At 41.6% G+C, this 27,261-nt stretch overlaps 1 protein-coding gene across 1 annotated transcript in view; it reads right to left on the reverse strand.

The window, feature by feature from the left end:
* Positions 1-20,850, reverse strand: part of LOC138742929 (sodium-dependent phosphate transport protein 2A-like) — a 31,974-nt gene extending 11,124 nt beyond the window's left edge. Inside the window, exons 1-6 of the mRNA XM_069897808.1 lie at positions 20,728-20,850; positions 18,743-18,886; positions 14,163-14,274; positions 11,692-11,887; positions 9,746-9,841; positions 3,581-3,701 (exon numbers count right to left, since the gene is read on the reverse strand). Coding sequence (XP_069753909.1) covers positions 3,581-3,701; positions 9,746-9,841; positions 11,692-11,887; positions 14,163-14,274; positions 18,743-18,886; positions 20,728-20,827 — 769 coding nt within the window. The 5' untranslated portion in view covers positions 20,828-20,850. The remainder of the gene's footprint in view (positions 1-3,580; positions 3,702-9,745; positions 9,842-11,691; positions 11,888-14,162; positions 14,275-18,742; positions 18,887-20,727) is intronic.
* Positions 20,851-27,261: the final 6,411 nt, after the last annotated feature.

Genomic DNA, 27,261 nt, shown 5'->3' on the forward strand with positions numbered 1-27,261 from the left:
ACCTAGCTTTAGATCACTTAAACAACTGCAACACATATATCTGGCCACTCTTCATCAAATACAGCTCAGCCTCTAACACCATCATTCACTCAGTGCTGGCCAACAAGCTCCAAAACATGGCCCTTTGCACCCCCTTCTGCAATTGATCCTTGACTTCCTCATCGCAAGATCATAGTTAGTATGACTTGAAAACACTCATTGATGATCAACACAGGCATACCTAAAGGATGCATGTGTAACCCACTGCTCTAATCACTTGACAGCTATGACCATATGGCCAGGCACAGTTCACATGCCATCTACAAATTTGCCGATGACACCACAGTCATCAGTAGAATCAAAGGCGGCAATGAGGAAGCAGGAAGATAGATCACCCAATTGAGTGGTGTCACAACAACCTTGCACTCAACATTAGCAAAACCAAGGAGCTGATTGTGGACTTCAAGGGGAAATCAGAAGAACATGAATCTGTGCTCATTGAAGGGTCAGCAGTGGAGAAGGTCAAGAACTTCAAATTCCCATGGGTCAATATCTCTGATGATCTGTCCTGGGGCCTCTATGTCAATGCAAACACATGGAAGGCTTGCCAGAGGCTATACTTCCAAGAGGAGGTTGATGAGATTTGATACATCATTAAAAGCTCTTGAAACTTTCCATAGGTATACCATGGAGAGCATTATGGCTGGTGTTATGGAGGTGTGAATGCACAGGACAGAAAAAAAAAACCTCCAGAGAGTTGTGAACTCAGCCTGAGACATCAGGTCATCAATCTTCACGCCATCAAGGACATCTAGAAGAGGTGGTGTATTAAAAAAGTAACCTTTATACTCAAAGACCCACACCACCCATGCCATCCCCTCTTCACATTGCTACTATCAGGAGAAAGGTGCAGGAGTTTGTAGATGAGCACTCAATGGCACAAGGACTGCTTCTTCCCCTCAGCCATCAGATTTCTGAATGGGCAATGAACCACAGACTCTCCATCACTTTCTCCTATTCTCTCACACTATTTATTTATTTATTTTGAAATGGAATTTATAGCAATATTTTCACTGTAATTCTGTGGCAAAGCAACAAATTTCATGGCATGTTTGTGACAATAAATTCTGATTCTGATTGTGGGGCCTATCCATTCTCAGTGTCAGCACAGTATTCTCCTAAACATCTCTTCGGAGGAGGATCTGACTGTTTTCACCAACTCCATGGTTAACTTGATAATATCCTTTTACTCCCCTCCAATTATTTCTTGGCCTAGTGAGATCCGTAATCTACCCCGTGCCACATTCTCCATTTCCAGATGCAGAAGAAAGAACCTCAAGGGTGGATTTCCTCAGATCATGTTGGAGATTCGTTAAACTTGCAGTCTTTCAATGTTCCTCTCTAGAGTTTACATTGTGGTACAGGTATTGCAGGAGGTGCTGTGGGAAGTGGAATGGGGTACTAGTAGAGATGGAGGAGTGAACCTGATTGACTATCTGAAGAAAATGGACTTTTCCGAATGTTGAAAAGGAAGTATCCATGTTGGATACACAGCAGGAGACACAATAGATTTTGGTGTGAAGAATGAAGAAAGGTTGACTGGTACAATCTGAAATGGGTGCAGACACTAAGATCTCATGATTTCTATACAGAAATCTTTGGAGATAGCAGGACAAGTTGAGAAAATAGTTTTAAAAAGCACAGAGGTTCCTGGGCATCATAAACAGAGGCAGAGGGTTCAAAGACAAGGAGGATATGGAGTGATAAAATTGTAGCACTGAAACAGGACATTCAGCTCATCAAATCGACACTGACCATTGAGTACCCATTTACATGGATCCCATTTTATCCTCTCCACAACCCCATCAACTCCTTCCCCAGATTCTACCACTCATCCACCTTGGGGGTGGGGGGGGGTGGTTGAAATTTACAGTGGCTAATTAATCTACCAACTCACAGGAATGTGAGAGAAAAGCAGAGCATCTGGAGGGAGCCTGTACAATCACAAATAAAACTCCACAGAGAGAGCACTTAAGGTCAGGATCAAACCTGGATCACTGGAACTGTGGGGCAGCAGCTCCATCAGATGTCTTCAGTGTAAGGTAAAACATCATGAGATGGGAATGTGTAGGGAGTTACCCTGTACAGGGCAGTAACAAGAAGGGGAGGTGTCCTTGTACTCCTGTTAGGTAAAACATCATGAGATGGGACCGGAGAAGGAGTCACCCAGTACTAAGGAGTAACAGAATGCATCCTTGTACTTACAAGATAAGAGAGACATTGATGGATTGAGAGGCAGGAAGCTAGCAGGGAAAGGATAGCAACAGTTTTAGTCATTGGACAAGTAATGATATGATGATGTTCTAAGCATGTATCCAAGGGTATAAAAAATCACCATTTTGCTGATAACGGCAGAATGCATTCTCCGACTAACTTGGTTGGTCGCAAGTGTTACAATCCGGTAATAAAGAACAAAGAACCCTGATTTCGACTCAGCCTGGTGTTTGTCTCACTCATTCATGAACAAAGCAGACCTAACATCAGTCACCTCTGGAGTACCATGCCCAAATTCTGGCATAGACCTGTAGGAAGGAGGTAGGCAAAATCCACAGAGAAGGTGTGGAAAGGGTTAGTTGGAATAGTCCAAGGAAGAAGAGATTCAAAGCACCAGAATAGCTTCAGAGCCTCTCCTTGCAGGTCAGAAGGTTGAGATGTGTTGGATCCGCATGTTATGAGGAGTCTAAACTACGTGAATAAAGAGAGATTGTTTCCATTGCTGAAACAGTCAAAAACACAGAGTTAAGGACATTGGTAAAAAAAAGTTGAAGATTTGTTGTTTACATCATGAAGAGTTGTGGAACCAGACACGACATATGGAAATTTATTAGCTGCTGGGAACCGGAGGGAGGGTGTGGGCAACCGGCAATTTAGGGCGACCTTAAAGAGGACAAGCAGCAGCTGTGAATGGACATGCTCACTCTGGTTAGCAGATGGAGAAGAGGGTGGCGAGCCACGGATGTGGTGGTGGGAAATTTAGGGAAGGGATGTGGAGTGGAGGGGAGGGGTGAATCAATAAGGAAAGGAAAGGGGAAAGAGGTACATTCTTTCATCAGCAAATTTTCAAGGATTGAATTCCTGTGGATTTACTTGTGTGTGGATAAATTTGTGCATTTATATTTAGGAATAGGATGTGTAAGTAGATGAAATATAAATGCTCAAAATTATTAGTTACCAACAGGGATAAATCGGAGCTGAAATTCCAGCTCACCTGTAATAGATTAAAATCTAATGAGAATACATGGCGAGTGGGCTATGCTGTTATCCTACCTTCTTGTCTCTACAATTGTCAAATTCCCAGGATACAGGGGTACAGACAAATTTTCTAGTGGTGCTCTTATGACTAAGCCTTGTTTTAGTTATAGGTCTGTGAAATTAATGCTCTCAGTTGAAATATATCAAATCATATTGGCAATGGATGAGACAAATTTAGCAAATTCTTCATTCTCATTTAGTTGAAGCATTTACAGATCATTTGTCCACTGGTCCATGAGCATGTACATGAACATCAGAATCAAAGCTAGATGACCATCCTTCCACTTACATTTCTCGATGTTCTCTTTGCATGTTCTATTGACTAGGGTCCATGTGTAGTTCTGATCCTGCCAGCACAATTCCGGAGTCGTGCACTTTTCCAGTCCATCCACTGTGATGTTATCCTGGAGCTGAAAAGAGACAGTCAGTTAACAGCACCTATAAAGAGGCTGCCTAAAACCTGAGGGAGTTTCGGCCCTTCTGCAAGATTGAAGTGGATGAGGAGGCAGAGATAAGAATCTGGGTGGACTAAAGGATTTTGGTGGAATAGACACAATGTCTTCTCCCTTTAGAATCCAATAAAGTGAATTCCAAAGTACAGGAAGATGCTTAATATTGTCCCCGGCCTTGTTTTCATATTTCTCTTTTCCAATCTCATTGACTTTATTTCCAATTTAATCCATTTTAATCAGCTTTTATCTATTTCAGTTTAGTCCTTTATTTTCTGTTTATTTTTCTCATTTCTAATTTTTTTTTCTTAGTTCCTTCTGTTCATTTGGTTTCTCTCTTGGCCACATTTCCCTTTCCAAACTTTCAAACACCTGCTTGTGGTGGGGTTCCTTGTTTCCAAAGAAAATACAATGCCCAAATACTGAAACGAAGCAAGCAAGCTACCAGAAGGGAGATGATTGCAAGGGTAAATAGTGCCTTACAAATCCAAATTGCAACAGAGCCAGGTAAAAAACCAAAATAACTTTTTTTTTCACTGCAGTAAAACTGATAATCTGGCACCCCAGGTCTTTTGGTAGATTTAGACTATTGGATATCCAATCTATTGGATATTATTCCTATTAATACCCCAGTACATTTGGATCACTTTTTCAACATGTTACACAGTTATGGAATAATTTTTTACACCTAATCATAGTATGGTGAGTATTGCAGTTGGAGTAATGTATTACAGCACCTGCAACCCAGGCTGTCTGTAAGGAGTTTGTACATTCTCCCCAAATCTGCATGGGTTTCCTCTGGGTGCTCTGGTTTCCTCCCACCTTTTAAAAATATATGGAAATTATTGCTGTATTTGGGGGGGGCATGGGCTTGTGGGCCAGAAGGGCCTGTTAACTTGCTTTAGGTCCAACTTTTAAATAAATTGAACCACTAAGGTTAAGGGGAGTGCAGGAAACCGAAACCAGTGAACCAGATGCTGAACCAAACTTCGGAGCAATTGCACATCAGATTATCGGTGCTTCACTCTGCCAAGTTAAGTGGAAACTTTACCTCCCTCTCTCTCTGCCTCCTCTCTCAAGCTTCAGGCTGCCACAGCTTACCAGTAGCCGGTTAACATCTAATCAGAATATATAACAGCATTTGGATCAATCTTGTTACCCTCGTGTGATAATGCATGGCATGTTTCTTTGCTTAATACACTTCCTCTAGTTAATTTGACTCCAGCTTTTTGTATACATCTCTCCCTTCATCGACGATCTAGCCACATCTCTCTGTCTCTGTTTATCTCTCTCTCTGTTTATCTCTCTCTCTCTCTCTCTCTCTCTCTCTCTCTCTCTCTCTCTCTCTCTCTCTCCAACAGGAACAGCTTGAACTTGCACTGATCCATTTATTTGTGACACCTTTGTGCTTCATTGGGTGCTGATATGTGTTCCAATACCTCTACAGTGCCCTCCATAAAGTTTGGGATAAGGACACTTCTTCTTTCCCTTTATCCTGTTTTCCCTGGTTTTAAATTTGTTATTGTGAATAAAATGTAGATTTTATTTAAGATTATTTGTATAAATTTTGATTTGGCCATGTAGAAAGTACTCCACTTCAGTGTCCCATAATGTTTTAGACATTTGGCTTCACTGGTGTTTGTGAGTATTCAGGTATATTTAGTTGCTGCATTGTTGCAGGTATAAGAGAGATAGGCTTGCTTCTAAGCTTTTGATCCGCTCTGGACTCTGTAGTTGCCATTTTTCAACATGAGGACCAGAGTGGTGCCAATGAAAGTCAAAAAAGCCATCATGAGGCTGGAAAACAATGAGGCATCGCCCAAACCTTAGAATTACCAAAATCAATGGTTTGGAGCATCATTAAGAAGAAAGAGTTCAGTACTGGTGAGCTCAGTATTTGCAAAGGGATTAGAAGGCCATGGAAGAACTTCACTGCTGATGACAGAAGAATTCTTATCATGGTGAGGAAAAATCCACAAACCCCTGTTTCACAAATCAGAAACACTCTTCAGGAAGAAGATGAGTATGGGTCAATGACGACTATCTGCAGAAAACTTCATGGTGGTGGCTACACTGCTGATGCGACCACTAGTTAGACACAAAAACAGGATGGGCAGATTACGGTTTGCCAAAAAATCTTTAAAAGAGCCTGCAGAATTCTGGAAAATGGATGAATGAGGCCTAGATTAACCTGTATCAGAGTGATGCGAAGAGCGAAGTAGAAAGGCCCAAAGGAAATGCACAAAATCCAAAGCATACCACCTCATCTGTGGAACATGGTGATGGGGGCATGTATGGCTGTCACAGGTACTGGTAGACTTATCTTCATTGGTTTTTTTTTTTAAATTTTTTACACTATGAACCATACTGACCAAAATACACACAGACATTTCCCTCTTGAATATACACAGTGTCATTTTCTCCTCTTTTCCCCCCTCCCTTCACCCCCCTTCCCCACTCAAACGTTCAACCTACATGATACATTAAACCCATTAAACAATGTCATCACACAATGAAAATAAACAAGAAATTAGTGCCATCTACTTTTACATTCTGGGTCAGTTCATTTTGTCGTCTTCTCCTTCTGTCATTTTAGGCGGTGGAGGTCCATGGTAGGATTTCTCTATTGTGTTCCATGTACGGTTCCCAGATTTGTTCGAATACTGTGATGTTATTTCTTAAATTATATGTTATTTTGTTTAATGGAATACATTTATTCATTTCTATGTACCATCACTGTATTCTCAGGCTATCTTCTAATTTCCAGGTTGACATAATACATTTTTTTGCTACAGCTAAGGCTATCATAATAACTTTTTTGTACTCCATCCAAATCGAGTCCAAGTTCTTTACTTTTTATATTACTTAGAAGAAAGATCTCTGGATTTTTTGGTATGTTGTTTTTTGTGATATTATTTAATACCTGATTTAGATCTTCCCAAAACTTTTTCACTTTCTCACATCCCCAAATTGCATGTACTGTTGTTCCGGATTCCTTCTTACAGTGAAAAAACATCTATCTGATACTGTTGGGTCCCATTTATTTAACTTTTGGGGTGTGTTGATGTGCTTGATGATGGCAGCAGCAAAATCAATTCTGAGGTGTATAGAAACATCCTATCTGCTCAGTTTCAAGCAAAAGACAATGATCCAAAACATCATTTTCTTCCTTCTTTGGCTTGGCTTCGCAGATGAAGATTTATGGAGGGGTAAAGTCCACGTCAGCTGCAGGCTCATTTGTGGCTGACAAGTCCGATGCGGGACAGGCAGACACGGTTGCAGCAGTTGTAAGGGAAAATTGGTTGGTTGGGGTTGGGTGTTGGGTTTTTCCTCTTTTGTCTTTTGACAGTGAGGTGGGCTCTGCGGTCTTCTTCAAAGGAGCTTGTTGCCCACTGAACTGTGAGGCGCCAAGATGCACGGTTTGAGACGATATCAGCCCACTGGCAGTGGTCAATGTGGCAGGCACCAAGAGATTTCTTTAGGCAGTCCTTATACCTCTTCTTTGGTGCACCTCTGTCTCGGTGGACAGTGGAGAGCTCGCCATATAACACGATCTTGGGAAGGCGATGGTCCTCCATTCTGGAGACGTGACCTACCCAGCGCAGTTGGATCTTCAGCAGCGTGGATTCGATGCTGTCGGCCTCTGCCATCTTGAGTACTTCGATGTTGGAGATGAAGTCGCTCCAATGAATATTGAGGATGGAGCGGAGACAACGCTGGTGGAAGCGTTCTAGGTGCCGTAGGTGATGCCGGTAAAGGACCCATGATTCGGAGCCGAACAGGAGTGTGGGTATGACAACGGCTCTGTATACGCTAATCTTTGTGAGGTTTTTCAGTTGGTTGTTTTTCCAGACTCTTTTGTGTAGTCTTCCAAAGGCACTATTTGCCTTGGCGAGTCTGTTGTCTATCTCGTTGTCGATCCTTGCATCCGATGAAATGGTGCAGCGGAGATAGGTAAACTGGTTGACCGTTTTGAGTTTTGTGTGCCCGATGGAGATGTGGTGGGGCTGGTAGTCATGGTGGGGAGCTGGCTGATGGAGGACCTCAGTTTTCTTCAGACTGACTTCCAGGCCAAACATTTTGGCAGTTTCCGCAAAACAGGACGTCAAGCGCTGAAGAGCTGGCTCTGAATGGGCAACTAAAGCGGCATCGTCTGCAAAGAGTAGTTCACGGACAAGTTGCTCTTGTGTCTTGTTGTGAGCTTACAGGCGCCTCAGATTAAAGAGACTGCCATCCGTGCGGTACCGGATGTAAACAGCGTCTTCATTGTTGAGGTCTTTCATGGCTTGTTTCTGCATCATGCTGAAGAAGATTGAAAAGAGGGTTGGTGCGAGAACACAGCCTTGCTTCACGCCATTGTTAATGGAGAAGGGTTCAGAGAGCTCATTGCTGTATCTGACCTGACCTTGTTTGTTTTCGTGCAGTTGGATAACCATGTTGAGGAACTTTGGGGGGCATCTGAGGCGCTCTAGTATTTGCCAAAGCCCTTTCCTACTCATGGTGTCGAAGGCTTTGATGAGGTCAACAAAGGTGATGTAGAGTCCTTTGTTTTGTTCTCTGCATTTTTCCTGGAGCTGTCTGAGGGCAAAGACCATGTCAGTAGTTCCTCTGTTTGCGCGAAAGCCTCACTGTGATTCTGGGAGAACATTTTCGGCGACACTAGGTATTATTCTATTTAGGAGAATCCTAGCGAAGATTTTGTTTGCAATGGAGAGCAGTGTGATTCCCCTGTAGTTTGAGCAGTCTGATTTACTGCCTTTGATTTTGTACAGGGTGATGATGATGGCATCACGAAGGTGCTGAGGCAGCTTTCCTTGGTCCCAGAAGAGCTTGAAAAACTCATGCAGTTTGGCATGCAGAGTTTTGCCGACAGCCTTCCAGACCTCTGGGGGGGATTCCATCCATACCTGCTGCTTTGCCACATTTCAGTTGTTCAATTGCCTTATATGTCTCTTCCCGGGTGAATACCTCATCCAGCTCTAGCCTTAAGGGCTGTTGAGGGAGCTGGAGCAGGGCGGATTCTTCGACTGAGCAGTTGGCACTGAAAAGAGATTGGAAGTGTTCTGACCATCGGTTGAGGATGGAGATCTTGTCGCTGAGGAGGACTTTGCCGTCTGAGCTGCGCAGCGGGCTTTGGACTTGGGGTGAGAAGCCGTACACAGCCTTTAGAGCCTCGTAAAAACCCCTGAAGTCGCCAATGTCCACGCTGAGCTGGGTTCGTTTGGCGAGGCTAGTCCACCACTCATTTTGGATCTCCCGGAGTTTGCACTGAAGATGGCTGCATGCGCGACGGAAGGCTTGTTTCTTCTCTGGCCAGGACGGCTTTGCAAGGTGAGCCTGGTGGGCAGCTCGCTTCTTTGCCAGCAGCTCCTTTGCCAGTATCCCAAACATACTGCTAAAGCAACAACAGAGTTTTTCAAAGCTATAAACTGGAAGATTCTTGAATGGCCAAGTCAGTCACCTGATCCATATGCAATTGAGCATGCCTTCCACATGCTGAAGAGAAACTTAAGGGGACAAGCCTCCGATACAAGTAAAAAATGAAGGTGGCTTCAGTCAATGCCTGGCAGAGCATCAACAGATACTCAGCACCTAGTGATGTCTATGAATCATAGAATTCAAGCAGTCACTGTATGCAACAAATTTCTAAATATGACTACTTTAATATACATACCATTTCTATGTCCCAAGTAGGGGACTATGTATACCCTATGTAATACCCTTGAATATAATCTGGAATTTGCATTTTAATCACATTTGAATTGTTTGATTACAAGTTTAAAACTGTTGATCCGAGGGACAAATAAAGGAAAAAAAGTGTTTTTGCTCCAAACATTATGGACAGCACTGCACCAATTCAGATAGCTGTTCTGTTGCACAAGCAATCACATTTCTTGTGCATGAGTTCTGGCACAGTACACGTCAACTCCGCTTCAAAGCATCAGCAAAGAAGTCCAAGGTGGTGCAAATATTTTACTTTCCCAATGAATGAAAATCTTTCTTACCTGAACAGTTCTTGTAATGCACCATATCTTCACGAGACTCTTGTTACGAAAACTCTCATCTCCAATTGCTATTGCAGTGATGACAGATTTATCAAGCTGAAAAATAATAACTAATTTAGTTAACACTTTTCTTTTTTTTATTATTTATTACATCTATCAGGTATCTATGGGTACAATTACAACATTCAAAATACACTTGGACAGCTGAGGACAAGAAGTGTTTGAAAGGATATGGACCAAAGGTAGGTAAATAGGACTCATCCAGATACTTAATTGGATGGCATGGATGAATAGGGCCAAAGCTCCTGTTCCACGCTAAATGACTCTGTGATTCAATAACCCTATGGAATTGTGCAATGTCTGCCCATGATGTGCTGTATGATAGAATGTTTGCACAATTGTTCTACCAAAGCTCTTAAGGCAAGCATTATATTTTAGTTATATGTCTTGAAAATTAGCAGCAGACTTCCCATCCATTTCAACCACTGAACTTGTTTCTCAGTATATTCTCTTTACTTTCAAAAATAATGGAACCGCAGTTTAATTTAAAGTTAACAATTGGTATAGGGTGGCACAGTTGGCACAGCGATTAGCTCATTTCATTTACAGCAGCGGCCATCAGGACCCGGGTTTGAATTCCACGCAGTCTCCAAGGAGTTTGTACATTCATCCCGTGCCTATGTGGGCCTACCCCAGGGGCTCTGGTTTCCTCCCACCATTTGAAAAGTACCAAGGGTGTAGGTTAATTCGGTGCAAATCAGGCGGTGCAGGCCTAAATGGCCTGTTCCCATGCTGTATGCCGAAATTTAAAATAGAAGCAAGGTTTATAACTGACAGGAATGCAAGACATTTCTATATTTTCACTCAGTATCCTTCATCTTCCAATTCAACTGACCAAAGGCATGAAGGAAAATGGAATTACACCAATTATTTTCTGATTAATGTTTACTAATTGGGCAAGATAATTTCCTTTGAGTGCTGTGTCATTGCAATGGACTAATTAATTTAAAATGTTTCTTGAACAGATAAAATGATCTTTGCTGTGACTTTGCATGAGAGCCTGGTGCTCCAGACATAAAAGAAGATATTCAGGAGAAGGCCTGGTGATGACTCCCTCCTGGGAAAAACTCCAGCGAAAATCCACCAAGAGAGTCTCCCACCAGGTTTCCTCTACATGACGTGTTCTCATTATCTCTACAGCTCCATGTAGCTCATTCAAAGTCACAGCGTGAATTATTGCTTCCATCCATTTTGAATTGACCAACAGCTGCAGCATTAGGTGAAGAATTTCTTATTTTTAAAATTTTGATTAAGTATCCAGTGGAGATGATGGATTAGTCGAAAGTGAATCAATCATGTAACATTACTTAATGCTGATTTGTGTAATAAGGTAGAAAGATTAATACGAAATCCCCCTCCTTTTTTTCAGCCTTCAAAGCATTCCATTCAGCCCTCACTAACATTTCTGCTGTACACATACCTGGCACACTATTATTGCTGCCTTATGCATATCTTAAATTATAATGACAAACAAGGACTCTCTTTGATGTCTTAGAGAAGCAATCCCATTAGTCACATTGCTTTGTATTCCCTGCACCTCAGAATCTATTCTCACTCACATCTGCCCATCTACTTCCCCGTTGATTTGCCATCAACCTGCACTATTAACAGCAGGGAATTAACCTATCAGCACATCTTTTGGAATATGGGAAGAAATCAAAGGATTATGGAAGAACATCACACATCCTGACTTTTGGTGCAAACATGACACAGATAGCAACCAAGGTCAGGATTGAACCTCGGCTGCTGGAACTGGGAGGCAACATTACTATCTGCTGCATTCCATCATTACTGGCTACTTTCAATCTGAGGTAAAAACATATATTATCATCCAAAATATCCATAATGCAAGTAAACATTGGTAACAATTGAATGGATTTCCTAACCTGTATAATGTGGTCAGTGAATGGATCAGTAATGATGCCAAGAAGATTGGGTGCATCGTTCCCCGTCTGGATTTTGAAGCTCCCCACCACAACCTTTGTGAGTCGATACAAGAAACCGCTGGCAACCTCGATTGGCAGTAGCACCAACACAGAGAGCCAATTGAAGCAGTCATGGACAGTGGCGCCTGCAAATGCCCTGAAATTAATTTGAGAAATATTTTGGCAATATAGAATGACTTGAGTGACTGCTGTTTTGGAACTAAGAGTGGATGATATTTTCCCAGTATTACACAGAGGCACTTAGGTTTTGCTTCTGCTGCCCTGACCCGAGCCAAGGTTACACTGAGTTGAGATAATGGGCTTTGAGGCTACTTGAACAGATGGGAAGTTTGGTTGAGGTCACAATGAATTAAATATAATCCAAATATCCCTGGTGGAAATCAGATTTATATATTTTGTGACATGTATCAGGGCCTTTAAATCTTGGTAGTCTAGTCCTGAGAGGGGACTCAACACCCCTCTGTGCAACTGTGTTCTGCACTTTTTGTCAGAAAGACCATAGTCTGTCTGGGTTGGCAGCAAAACCTCAAGCCCTTCACAGGGAGCACTGGCGCACCTCTGGGCTGTCTGCTTTGTTCATTTCTGCGTACACTGCTGGCTCATGACTGCACTACCAGACCCAGTTCCAACCTAATCATAAAATCTGCAGATGTTACAACAGTAGTTGGCCTCATCAGCAAAAATGATGGGTCACGTTGCCAGGAGGAGATTGAAAGACTCGTACAATGGTCCGACAAAAACAACCCTAGTCTCAACCTGGACAGGACTTGTCCACGATGAGATGATTGTCCATGAAGAGGATGAAGATCGACCACTCGCCACCACCTATCAAAGATTCTGTTATGAAGAGATTGGAGAGCACAAAGTTCCTTGGCATGAAAATAAGGGATGACTTATCCTGGACTCGCAACACCTCGTTATTAATCAGGAAGGTGCAAGAGTCCCTACATTTCTTAAGGAGGCTGCAGAGAACAAGGCTACTGGCCTCCTTCTTGACAACCAGGAGCACAATTGAGAGTGTTCTAAATGGGTGCAGCATTATGTAGTAAGGTAGCTGCAAAGCAGCAGACTGGAAGTCTACACAGAGTATCATTAAAACAGCTGAGAGGATTACTCAAGTCACCCCTTCTTCTAGAGACAACATTTACTGGGAGCATTGTCTAAATAGGGCTTAAGGAATTATAGAAAACCCTTTCCATCTAATGCCCAGTATCTTCTACATTCAACCATCAAATGTGTTGGAACATTCATACATTCTGTTTGGTTTTGTGATAAAGTTCAACCTTTCTGGCTTCAAGTAGGAGGTTTCTTCAAAATTTGTTTAAAATTCAATTTCCTTTAGATCCAAAAATTTTTTTGTTAGGTTATTTTATTCTGTTAGTGGACTTGGGGTTGGATAAGTTTCAGACGGCGTTTATTCATCTAACTTTGAGAGTTGCTCGTAAATATATTGCCGTGTCTTGGAAAGATGAAGTGGAGTTAAATTTAATTCAATGGTATAATGAGTTGAAGTTGTGTATTTATATGGAGAAAATAACACATAATTTACATAATAATTATGATGTTTTTGTTAAGATGTGGACACCTTATATGAAGAATATGAATTTCATAATATTGTAAATTACTGAATGTTTTTGTTTATTTTTAATGCTTCCTTTGAGGGTTCTGTGGTGGGAGGGGGAAAAAGTGGGTTTGTCTTATTGATTTATTATTATTAGATTCCTTATTCTGTAAAAGTCTGTTTATTCTTATTGAAAAATATTAAATAAAGTTTTTTTTTAAAAAAGAAGGCAGCACAGGAGCATTATAATCAGGACTGCCAGACTGGAAAGTAGTTTCTTGCCACAGGCTAAGACTTTAACCTTTAACCGTGATCTTTATGTACTCCGTACGGTGTCTTCTTTTACCTGCATCATGGTCCGAAGGGACATGGTTTCATTGGGTAGCATGTGTACAATCAGATGATAATAAACTTGAACTGAAACACACTTCAACACCACAGTATTCTGAGCACAATATTCATTCATTACTCTCATTATAGTAACAAAAAGTAATTTAAGAAATTGTTTTGCTGAAGGAAAACAATCAATAATTATTTTCAATTTCTGTCTCCTTGAGATTGTAATTTGTGTTTTACAAAAGGTACCTTATAAATTAACTCTCGTACTCAAAGTGTTGATGTGGGATCGTGGAATATCAAAAGGCCCTTCATTTGGGCACTAGGAATCAGATCTCCTGAGAAACTTTAAATGTTAAATTTTTTAATTATGTCAACTTATTGAAGATTTTGGATCCATGGACAGGACCAAGCTTGTTGTCGCCCTGGACACAATTCTACCTGGACCTACATTGGTAGGAATCTACTCTTAATGATTTGAATTGACTGTTGGATAATTAATAGTTTATCTTACCGTTTGAATTCATTTCTGTCCCCAGCTTGCATTAGTGCTACAATAGTGTTTGTTACTGATGTTCCAATATTGGACCCCATAATAATCGGAATGGCAGATTGGACTCCAAGTACTAGAAAAGACACAAATATATTGAATATTCATCAAACTGGAAAGGCAGGACCTGCAACATTTAATTACACAAGATGACAAGATTCTCCAATGTATCTCTGACCCATTAGATTGCTCTGGCAGTATATGTAGATGCTTGTTAACTGTCATCTGGTGATCTAAGAAGTTGAACTTCATCTCAGTTCCCCAACATGATTTGGTTTAATTATATAGACCTTTGCTGATAACAGTCAGATCCAAGACAAGAATGGTAGTTAGTTTGATGGGCAGTTGGCTTATTCAAGTGAAAAACAGAATATAGATCATATCATAAAAATGGTGGCAAGTGATCAATGTTGTTTTGGACCAGGCTGGTGAGCAGGGGTAATTTTAACTTCAAAAAGTGGAGAGGAATTTCCCAGGTTTTTTCCCCCAAATTTGGATATATAGCCCATGAGCCCAGGCCACCCAAATACACCAATTAATCTACAATGCCCATACGGTTTGGAAAGTGAGAGGAAACAAGAGCACCCAGAAGAAACCTATGCAGACAGCGGGATAATGTACAAACACCTTACAGACAGCTCCAGATTCGAACACAGGTTGCTGCTCCTGTGATCATACTGTCCTTTTGTTTTCAATTGTTCTTGGCCTTGATTAGCTATTATTGTTCTCTAAGGAAAATGATGCATTGTGCAAGGACTGGGGAGTGTATATTCCATAAAGCAAAAGACACATTGTGATGGATCAGCTGAATAGACCTCTCCCTCATTGCCCATCTCATGATCCTGTATCAATGTATAAATATGCTTGTTCAGTTATTTCCATTGGAAATGTGATAGAAAGGGCAACCCCCAAACACCATCAGATGGCAAGGTCTAGAATGAGAAAGGACTGGATTATCTAGCCCAATAGTTTTCAAACATTATCTTTCCACTCACATACCACTTTAAGTAATCCCTATGCCATCAGTGCTCTGTGATTAGTAAGGAATTGCTTAAAATGGTATGTGAGTGTGAAGGGAAAGTTGAGAATCTCTGCTCTAGACCCAATTGTTACTGAAAAGTTTTGCTTGAGAAAAATTGTCAGTTGCCCATTTCCTTTGGAGTTCTGAAACCATGCACATAACGAGTCAATTAGGCATGATTAAAACAATGGTTTTCAAACCTTTTTCTTTCCACTCACATACCATCTTAAGTAATCCCTTTCTAACCACTGATGACCTCTGGCATAGGTCTAGCCTCACAGCACTGGTCTGGCCAACTGAATTGCTTTTTGTTATCCTCTCTGCTTTCAAATATAGTCCTCCCATTTTGAACACAGATGAGTTAATTCTGAAGCCCTGGATGGGATGATAGCAAGATTGGAATTTGAACACCTGCGGATTGTAGGGCCAAGGAAAGAATTAGAAACTTCAAAACACCAAGGTCCGCTAAAGAGTGGGCAAACATTCCTCCAAACAGAGTTGATACTTTTATGTTATGTCTTCTTCCCTTAGACTTTGAAGTCTAGTCAGAGGTTCGATCTTAAAGGGTCAATGTCCATTTTTAATATAATTCTATTCAGATGTTAAAATTAAGAAAGTGTCTCTCCCCTACAAAATAGGTTAAATGGTCTCACTGAAAAGCAACCAAATGGGCCTTTGTAAACATAGATAAGCAAGCATGCACCTTAATGTGATGGTAAGTGTTATGTGAATTTAAGGCCCAGGTTACTGTTGGAGAGCAGATCACAACTTATGATATTTTACTATAATTTAGGAAGATGTGGAACATGATATTAATAAACCAAAATTAAGCACAAGTAAGATCAAGCTGTTTTTATACATTGTTGCTGCATTGAATATTTCCCCAAATTTCTTCAGAAATAATGAGATGAAAATGGTTCAAACAATTAGCACAACATGGTTACAGCGCCAGTGAGTGGGACCGGGGTTAGAATTCTGCACTGTCTGGAAGGAGCTGTACCTTCTCCTCATGTCTGCGTGGGTTTTCCTCAGTGGGTCCAGTTTCCTCCCACTGTTCAAAACTTACTTGGGGTTTGAGGTTAATTGGGTGTAATTGGCCAGCATGGGCTCCTGTATACCCAAATTTAAAAGTTACAATTAAAATTTATATTAAAAGAAATACGAAGAATTGGGGGGGGGGGGCGATAAAGAGGTTGGTTGAAGAGCATTTAGCAGAGGGGAAGAGAACACAGAGTGGCAGACATGTTTAGAAAGGAAGCTAGACGTCTTAAGTATGGGTTAGCAAACGGAGAGGAGCAGATAATAGAAAAGGAGCCATGAGAGAGGAGTGCAGGTGATTTCTAGATTGGGCAGCAGAAGGAGAGAGGCAGTGAAAAGCGAAAAAACATGAGAACTGTAAAGAAAGTGGAAGTATTGAGCATTATGAAATATCACAGAGGCAGCAGATGGTCTTTCAACATCAGCTCCATAGCCAAGAAAGCCCAGCAGCGCCTCTACTTCCTGCAAAGGCAGAGGTAAGTTCATCTCCCACCCTCTATCCTCACTACATTCTACAGAGGTTGTATCGAGAGCAGTCTGAGCATTACAGTTTGGAAACTGTACCACCTCAGACCGTAAAACCCTACAGAGGATAGGGAAGTCAGCGGAAAAGATCACTGGGGGCTCTCTTCCTAGCGTGATGGACATCTGCAAGACACAATGCAGGCGAAAGGCAATAAACATTGTGAAGGGGTCCACACACCCCTCATGTAAGCTTTTCTCCCTTTTGCCATCCAGAAGGAGATATCGTAGCATTCGGACCCTCGTGTCCAGATTGTGCAAAAGGTTTTAATCCCAAGCCATCAGAGTTTTCAATTCCTAGAACATATGAGTGCTTAGTAAATTATCATTTTTTCATTGTTTTCTTTTACATGACTTGTTATTTAATTATTATTTGTGTAAATCTGTTTTATGGTCCTGGAGAATCACTATCTTGTCTTTACTGTATTATGGTATGAATGATAAATAAAAGTGACTTGACGACTTTTGGTTGAGTTGGAAGAAGGGAAGGATTTACAAGCAGCTCTGCAATACTTGAGATGGGCATTTGAGAATCAACAATCTACAGGGTCCATAAATTCCAAACTGCTGGAAATACTCAGCCAAGCAAGTGCCTTTTTATAAAAAGATAAGCAGGATTTAGTTTCAGTCTGAAGCATTAACCTCATTCCACAGCTGTAGTTGACCTATTGAACTCCTCTGGAATTTCCCATTTTTGCTTTGGAATATACAGGCCTGGAAGTGACAGATGCACCAGGTTTGCATAGAGGCAGGAGATGTCAGGGAGACTGAAGGAGTGCTCCGTTTGGGAATGTGCGCTCAATCGCTCACCTCGGAGTCATTTAGGACACTGAGACTGTTCTGGATCTGTCTCCAGACAAAATAGGGAAGGAGATGTATTCAATGATAACTCTTAAGTTTCATGGGCACTTAAGATGATGACTTTAATTTTCCTTACAATTAAATAACAGACATTTAATTAATAATTGTTTCAGCTAAAATAGGAAACAAAGACTTAACAATTAACGATACAGTTAAAGTGAAGTCAGGAGTAACAGGAAGGCCTGTAACATCTTTTGGTCTCCCTTTGATCTCGGAGATCTTTTCTGGACCCAACACACCAATGGCATCGTGAGAAAAACATGACAGTCCCTCTACTTCCTCAGGAGTTTGTGGACGTTTAGTATGACATCAGAAACCCTGACAAATCTCTACAGAGGTGAGGTGGAAAGTGCGCTGTCTGGCTGCATCACAATCTGGTCTGAGGACACCAATACCCCTGGGTGTAAATCCCTCCAAAAAGTAGTGGACATTACAGGCAAAACCCTCCCCACTACTGAGTACATCTACGGGGAACTCTGCCGTTGGAGGGCAGCAGCTATCATCGAAGATTCACACCACCCAGCACATGCTCTGTTCTCACTTCTGCTATCAGGCAAGAGGCAAGACTCACACCCCCAGGTTTGGGAACAGCTGCTGCCCCTCCACCATCAGTTTCAGTCGGGGACTAATTTACGGACTTTTACTTGTGCACTTGATTGATTTTCTTTGCTCAGTTTGTTTGAATTTGTTATCTATTTACAGTTCTTTTGATTGTTTACCTGTTCATACTGTGTGCAGTTAATTTTTGCACTACCATGGCCACAGGAAAAAGGAACCTCAGAGATGTCATATATGTACTCTGACAATAAAGCTGAAATCTAATGTCTCCAAGCTACCAACCATAAGGGAAAAATTTGGGAACCATCACTTTGAAGTGGTTCTACTCTTCTATGAAGTCACCTATCTTAAATCATGCAATTCTGATGGGAGAACTATCAGAACCTGGAGTCCTCAAATAGACCACAAGAGTCAATCAGTTCATAAATCTAGATACGTCGTAAGAGTCAACTGTGTTTTTGTTTGACTGGTGATAGTTTATCCTTCTATCTCCAAGTTGCTGTCTCTACCCTACTATAAGCTATAGACCGGGAGGTTTACTTACATCCTGATGACACCATGCTGACAATGATGGAGGTTGAAGTGCTTGAGCTTTGGACCAGGACAGTGACCAAGATTCCCACCACAAGTCCAGCCACGGGATTGGACAGGATTGCATTGTCCTTAAAAATATCACCGGCCACCTTGCCTAAAAGACAGAGACTTCATTCACTCATGCCCTACAGGATAAAATACAAGCATTCTTGCAGTGGTTGAACCACGATCATAACATGTAGGTTTTGAAGTAGACCACTCAGCCCATCGCATCCTCTCTGCCATTCTAACACGAGCTGATCAATTCTCTTAATCAGTCCCACACCCTTGCCTTCTCCCCATAATCTTTGATATTCTGACTTTTCAGATACCTATCAATCTTTTTCTTAAATACACCTTCACAGCCACCCATGGTAGCGAATTTTAGAGGTTCACTACTCTCTGACTGAAGAAATTCCTCTGCATCTCTGTTTTAAATAGGTGTCTTTCAATCCTGGAGTTGCGCCCTCTTTTCCTTGACTCTCTTTGCAACATTTACTCTGCCTAGGCCTTTCAACATTCAAACAGTTTCTATGAGGTCCTTCCTCATTCTTCTGAATTCCAAGGAGTACAGTCCAAGAGCTACAAAACATTTCTCATATACTAATCCCTTCGTTCCACAAATCATTCTTGTAAATCTTCTCTGAACCCTCTCCAAATCCAGTACATCCTTTTTTCAATAAGGACCCCAAAACTGTACCCTGTTCTCAAAGTAAGGCCTCACCTGCACCTTATAGAGCCTCATCCTCACATCTCTGCTCTTCCTCCAGATACAAATGCCAACATTGCATTCACCCTCTTCCAAACTTACTCAACCTGGAGGTTATCCTAATATGTCCTTTCTTTGCTTTTTTGACTTCTCTAGTTAGCGACAGTTGTGTAATTTCTCCATTCAAATATTTCTTCTTTTTTGGATGTACCAGTCCTGCACCTTCCTTATTACTTGCAGAAACTTCAACCATTGTTGTTCTGCCGTCCTCCCTGCTAGTGTACCTTTCCAATACACTTTGGCTAATTCCTCTGTCATACTTTTGAGATTCTCCCTCTCAAAGTGCAGGGTGAAATATATTATATAATAATCACTGCTTATTAAAGATTCCCTTTCCTTCGGCTCCCTTGTTGTGCATTATACAATATCCAATCCAGACTTGCATTTCCCTGGTTGGCTCAGCCATGTTGTTCTATAAAACTATCCTAAAGGCATTTGATAAATTCCTTCTCTTGGGGTCCAGCACCAATCTGGTTTTCCCAATTATCTCTGCTGTTAGCATTCAGTTTTGGAAAAGAGAAAAATTTTAGCTCGGTCATACCGAGATACAAATCTCTCTCTTTCCCTTCCCTCTCCATTCAGAGAGCCATCACCTCCCCCTATCACTTCTCAGCTTTTTTCCTCTTCTACCCTCCCACCAATATCCACCTATGACCTCTTTTCTCTTGGCCTGCACTCTTCCTTCTGTCCCTTTCTCCCTGCTCTCCTCTCCTCCCCCCACCTTTTTTAAATCAGGTGCCTGCCTGCTCTTTGCTTATAACTTGACAAAAGGCTCAGGCCCAAAATGGTGGCTTCCTTTTACCTTCTAAAGATGCTATGTGATCTACTGAGATTCTCCAGCACTATTGTATATTGCATGCTGATTTTATATTTGTTAGAGCCCACCAGACTTCAATTCAATTCAATTCAGGCAAAATTTTTTACCCTCAGATGGTGAAGTTCAGTTGCTAATCATTCTGAGCATGCACCATAAAGTATCTTAGATTTTTTTCAAGATGATCAGCCATTGTTGTTCTAGTCTGGTCTGACTTTTTTCGGCCTGGCCTTCTAGCCCTGGTAACTACCTAGTCGCTGTTAGCTGCCTACAATGCCTGTAAACCTTTTATCGAATAAGGTATATTGTAGTCTGAATGTGGTATCATCTTGCCCACAATTAGATCAGGTGTAACAAATTAAATGTCCATTACCTCCAGCGAGTTGAAAGGCTGCGCTGAGGACGTCGAGAGAACACACAAACATATAGAGAAAGCAAAAGAGGAGGAGCATCTTCATTGTTGAGTTCAACATTAATTTCACTTTCCCTTTTCCTTCCAACTCTGAAATAAGAACAAAGATATTTCTCATATCATTTTTAACCAGCTAATGGAGAAGTTATTTTTTATTGTTGAATTGGCTCATCCCTTTCCATCTTAAGGTACTGGCTGCATGGGTAGATTCGAAATTTGGCACAGGGTAAATAAACTCTACTGAAACCTCATCTGCAACTCTGTGCTTTGACACAGAAAAGCTCCCAGCTCACCGCTTGGTTCCTATTTTCCTGCTGAATGCAACCAACACCCATCTCATTACATTGTGTTGACATCACAACCATGAGAAGGTTCACTGTCTTATTTGCCTTTGTCTTTTACTAGTAAATTTCAAGCCTGTCTCAGTCTGTGTTGGCAGAGTTCAAATCCACAAATGTAAAAAGTAGGGTTTGGAAAACTGGCCTTGAAGCTCCTCATCTGTTACAAAAGCTGATGTGGTTCACCAATGCCCATTATAAAAGGGACAATGTCTGATCTGACACTGTCGTGTGGTTGATGATGAAATCAAATTTCAGAGGTTCAGCCAGTTGTCAACCAGCTCTCAGCATTTTCAGGACACCTGGTGATAAATTTGGAATGTCAGACTGCCTGGCAATCTCGACCCTAAATTATAAAAAGACATCATCAGTGGAGAGGGTGGGGTAGCCAGTGGGCCTGCAGTCTCAAAGTTCCAGTGAACCCAGTTTAAATCCTCAGCTGGGAGCCTGTCTGCAGGGAGTTTGCACGCTTCTCCTCTGACCTCATGGGTTCCCTGTGGATGATCGACTTTGTTCCTACGTCTCAAAGATGACCTGCTGGATTGATTGGCCACTGGAAATGATTTGTTATTTTGCGTATGTTCTTTTTGCTCTCTTTTTATTAATTTAGTAAGGTGGTTCATATAAATGCACTGGGACGCAGCCACAAAACAACACATTTTGTGACATGTTCATCACAATAAATTCTGATTCTGATTAGAGTAAAAAGAATCAAAGGGGTCATGTGAATGAGAATAATGTGCAGGATGTCCAGGGAAAAAAAGGTGACATGCGACTGATGGGATTGTCTGGCAGGAATGTGGGAAGGAGTTGATGGATTGAACGGCCTCTCACAGTGCTGTGAAATGTAAATGATCCTTCATTCTCATTTCAAAATTCTGACAGTAACCTGTGCAGGCACATTCTGAATTCTTGAATAAATTTTAACTAATCTTACAGCACGGAAATAGTCTCTTCGACCCATGCTGTCAATGCTGACCCAGCAAGTCTTATTTGTCTGCTTTTGGCCCTTAAGCCATCAAAACCATTATTATGAATGAACTTGCTAAGTGTCTTTGGAATGTAACAATTGCCATTTACCACTTCCTCGTTCCCTCCCCATCACCCTCTGTGTGAAGAAGGTGACTCTCACATCCCTTTTAAATAATTTCCAAATTGCCTTAAATCTCTGCCCACGAGTGTTGGATTCATCTACTCTTGGAAAAAAATAGGCTATGACTATTACCTATCTAGGCCCCTTATGATCTTAGAAGCTTCTCTAAGGTCCCTCCTCAGCCTTGTACACTCCTGGGCAAGAGATCCCAGCCTGTCCAGGCTCTCCTTATAATTCAACCTTTCATGTCCCAGCAGCAACCTTGTTTGTTGTTGTTTCTCTCCTGAACCCATTCTGCCTTGCATGGAATGTTGGTGAATCATTTGTACCCGTTGAGATAATTCAAAGTTAAATTGTTGTAAAATTAGTTACTGAAAAGCTACAGCACTTGTATGTTACAAAAGGCCATGGAATTACACTAACAAAAAAAAAACTGTGGTCACAAGACATTACTCACAAAGTGCATCAAAATGTTTGTGAGCAGATTTTTTTTTTAAATATGGAATATTCAACTCTGGAACTCACTCCACCAATGATTAGTTCACTTATTCATTAAAATTATATGCAATGGAGCGACCTCCCAAACTGTACCGCTTCTCTCCCATCGAATATATTTTGACATACAGCGCGGTAATAGGCCATTTTGGTCCATGAGTCCGTGCCGCCCAATTACACCCAATTAACCTACACCCCTGGTATGTTTTGAAAGGTGGAAGGAAACTGGAGCCCCCAGCGAAAGCCCATGTAGATTTGGGGAGAACTTACAAACTCTTACATACAGTGCAGGATTTCAACACAGGTCCCGACACTGGTGCTGGAGATGCGTTGCGCTAACCGCCAGGCCATCCATGCTGCCCTGATATAGAATATAGATCAGTTCAGCACAAGAACACACCCTTTGGTGAGCATGCTGTTCAAATCTTTCTAAAGCTCTGCTGCTTGTTGATAGATCCACCTCCATCCCTTCATATTCATGTGTCTATCTAGAAGACTTTTAAATGCTACTATTGCATTTGCTTCCACCACTATTCTTGGCAACCCATTCCAGGCATCTATCAGGATTCATAAGTTTCAAGATTCCTTTATTTTTATGTAATAGTACAGAATCAATAATATTACATTGAATTGTCTTCAGCCTGCCATAAAGCAGACAAAGAGTCACTGTTAGTGTTAAAATGTTGACTTGTGGCAGTGCACAGCCTAATGGCGAATTGGCCCTGCTGGTATCGCCACGTGGTGGGGCAGCCATTAGGAGATGGCGTCATCAGGGGTATCTTCTCGACTCTAGCATCCCTTCCAGCGCGCACCCTGGGCAGCGATTATGATGTCACAATGCACCAGGTGACTGAGCTCATCCTGCCCTTATAGGGGCGCCCTGAATTTGAACAAAAACAGTCCTTAATGACCATCGGTGTGGTGGCTGTGGTTTAATTCAGCTCCTTAGAGCACCACAGACTATTCCTTTTCTCCCATTATAGTTATTCAACTCACAGAGCTCCTCCAACAGATTTTGTGTTTTTTGTTCTTTTAGCTGTTGGTCACCTAATTCTTTGCAATGCAGTTAAATTTCTGTTTTATTTTATAAGCTTCTTCTTAATAGACATGGGGCATTTTATCTGCTTCCACTGATGTATAGGAGCCAATGGTCCTCGTGATTGACCAGCCGCTTGCTTTTATTTTGTCACTCAGTGTCTACATCTGTTGTTTTGTTATACCTCTATTTGTAAGGTCAGCCTGCTTTGGCAGAGCTTGTCCGACTAGGCATCTGTTCCCTGCAAGTTTGTAGTAGCCTAATTTGTTGCCACAGATGCCTTTCAGATTGAGAAACCATATTTAACACCTATTTACCAATGTTGATTGATAAATAGCAATGATAGAGTTTATAGTAAAAGAATGTACTTAAAACAAGTAATACATTGAGGAAACTCAATGCTACTGGCATCCAGAGGAAGTAAAAGGTAACCAACAATTTGGGCCCGAGCCCTTCGTCTGGATGAAGGGCTCAGGCTTGTAATGTTGGTTACCCTTTACTTCCTGTTGATGCTGCATGACCTGCTGAGTTTCTCCACCATATCTGCACATTGCACTTGATTGACCCCAGCATCTGCATATTGTTTAACAGTAGTAGGTTGAAGGAAATTTCCTGTTGGTTTGTCGTCAAAAATGATTGTTCATCACTTACCTCTCCATTGAGGCACATTGGAATTGTCTAACTTGGACAATGCCCAAGCTATAGATGAATGCGTGTCAATCTCAAACTTGTCCATGCTGTCCACCAGATTGACCGATGACCCTGGACAGAGGTAGCTGTGGTCCGAATGTGGAACCGCTCCCATAGTGGGGAGAGGGTAGGGTTTTGTGCCAGCCTCTCCATACATGCCTGCCACAGTAGAACACAACATCAGTGATTCTCCCTGTTCATTTCCTGCTATCATTCCCCTCATGACACAACTGGCATTGGAAACTCCAAGCTGCCAGACCCCAGAATTCCCAATCGTCTGGACACTTAGAGACATTGTAAAAGTGGGCAGCATCAACTTACTGCATAGAGTCACAATTCTATAGCATGGACCATCTGGTCCATGCTGACCAAGATGTCTACCTGAGGTAATGTCTTTTGCCTTTGTTGAGCCCTCTAAACCTTTTCTAGCTAAGCAACTGTCCAAATAGTTTTTTAAATACTCCAGTTATCCCTACTTCTACTACTTCATCTGTCAGATCATTCCATCTACACACCAACTTATAAATGAAAACATAGACCCTCAGACCCCTTTAAAATCTTCCCCCTCTCCTTAAATAAATGCCCCTTGGACAAAGTCTCTGACCATTACCTTTACCATGCTCCACCATGATTTTATAACCACTAAAAAGCCACCTGTTAGCCTCCAACACTTGAGGGAAAAAAGGCTCAGTCTATCCAGCCTTTTGACATGAAATCCGGAAAATATCACTGAACACTGGCAATTTCTATACAGGGAAGACAGAGAATGAGATGAAGATTTCATGTAAGTAACCAGCACAGAGAAATAATGTTTAAAACTCTCATCCATGGTCAAGTTTATTGTTATCTGATTGCACAAGTACAACCCAACAAAACAGTGTTCTCTGGTCCTCAGAGCAAAATATGTAGACAAACAACCAGACATAACACACAACACACATACAGACAAATAATACATATGCAAGACAAATATTCATACATTAAAAAAAATATATAGTTTTATATGTATGGGAATCTCAGATGGCTAGTGTGAGCAGTTCCTTTGGTTGTTCAGCATTCTCACTTCTCCTCAGCCTGGTGGTGCTGGCTCTGATACTCCTGTATCTCTTTCCCAATGGGAGCAGCTGAAAGATGCTGTGTACAGGGAGAAAGAGGTCCTCAATGATTTTGCATGCCCTCTACAGACAATGATCGCAGTAGATCACATCGATGATGGCGAGAGAGACCCCAGTGATCTTCTCTGCCACTCTTATGGGTCTTTGGATTGACCGCCAATCTGATGCTCTATTGCAAACATGCCACACTGGGATGCAATGGTGGGGGGGAGGGTGCGGGTGCAGAGGGAGGAAGATCAATTTGATGGTATTTTTAATCACTATTACTACAATATCCAAGCTGATATTTATCTTCCTCACTGGAATTGATTGGAACATTGCTGTTATTTTGTGATCTAAGACCTACAATAGGTTACAAACCTCAGCAGGAGATTCTGCTTAAGTGAAAGGTGTTATTTAATAATGTATATTTTTTCTTTTTCTTCAAGAGAGGAACAGAAAACAATAGTCCCTTCACCCAAATATTAGCCAAGACTATATATCAATTCCCATCTGTATAAATTGAGATAACATTGGTGATCATATTGGATAAAACAGTAAACATTGGGAAATTAATCAGGTAGCATGCACATTGTTTATCCAGTAGCAACTATGCACCACTAGCGAATCAAGTCCCAGTCCTGCCCTTCCCAATATAAACTTAAAGAATTAGGATACAAGCTGTGTTTTTTATTGAACTGTGATTGTACATCCTAGAGCAGATAGCACTACTCTGAAGGGTACAGGAGTGAGATAGATCAGCCAGTAGAGTGGTGCCACAACAGCAGCCTTGCACTCAGCAGCAGCAAAACTAAGGAAATTAGTGGACTTCAGCAAGGGGAAATCAGGAGAACACAAACCAGTCTTCATCCAGGGGTCTGCAGAGGAAAGGGTTAAGAACTTCAAATTCCTGGCTTTCAACATCTCTGAAGATGTATCCTGGGGCTTCCATGTTGCTACAATCTTGAAGAAGCTCATCAGTGGCTATACTCCATGAGGAATTTGAGATTTGGTATGTCACCAAGGATCCTTGCAAACCACTACAGGTTGTGGAGAGCATTCTGACTGATCACATCACTGCCAGGTGTGGAGGTGTCAATGCACAGGACAGGAAGAGACTACAGAGAGTTGTGAACTTGGCCATCGTTATCATGGGCATAAGTCTTCACTCCAGTAATGACATCTACAAGAGGCAGTGTCTGAAGAAAGCAGCTTCCATCTTCAAGGACCCTCACCATCCAAGTCACGCCATCAGGAAGGCAGTAAAGGAGCCTGAAGACAAACACAAAACAGCACCAGAACAGCTTTTTCTCCCCCGCCATTAGACTTCTGAATGGTCAGTGAACCACAGACACTACCTCACTTACTCTTCCTTTGCGCTAATTTTCGTTAATGTAATCCTGCTGCACAGCAACAAATTTTGTGACATGTTCACAACAATAAATTCTGATTCAGATTCTTATTCTGAAGCTATTCCTTGTATTTAATCTCAATCTCATGACATCAAGGGACATTGCTGGACAACTTCTGAGCTCATCGCAGGCTGGTCCAACTGCTTCCAAAATCTACAGGGTGAGGTACAACTAACAATGTTTCTGCAGCTCTGAATTGTTGAGGTAATTTTTTTTTTTTTTTTTTAAAAAGAGATTCCTCAGTGGTGACACTGCTGTCAGCTTCATCCTAGTCCTTCTGGCAATGACTATTTACATGGGGTGGGTAGGGAACTTTGGGCAGGAAAAAAAGACACTC

The sequence above is a fragment of the Narcine bancroftii genome, chromosome 9, assembly GCF_036971445.1.
Source record: "Narcine bancroftii isolate sNarBan1 chromosome 9, sNarBan1.hap1, whole genome shotgun sequence".
NCBI classification, from domain to species: Eukaryota; Metazoa; Chordata; class Chondrichthyes; order Torpediniformes; family Narcinidae; genus Narcine; species Narcine bancroftii.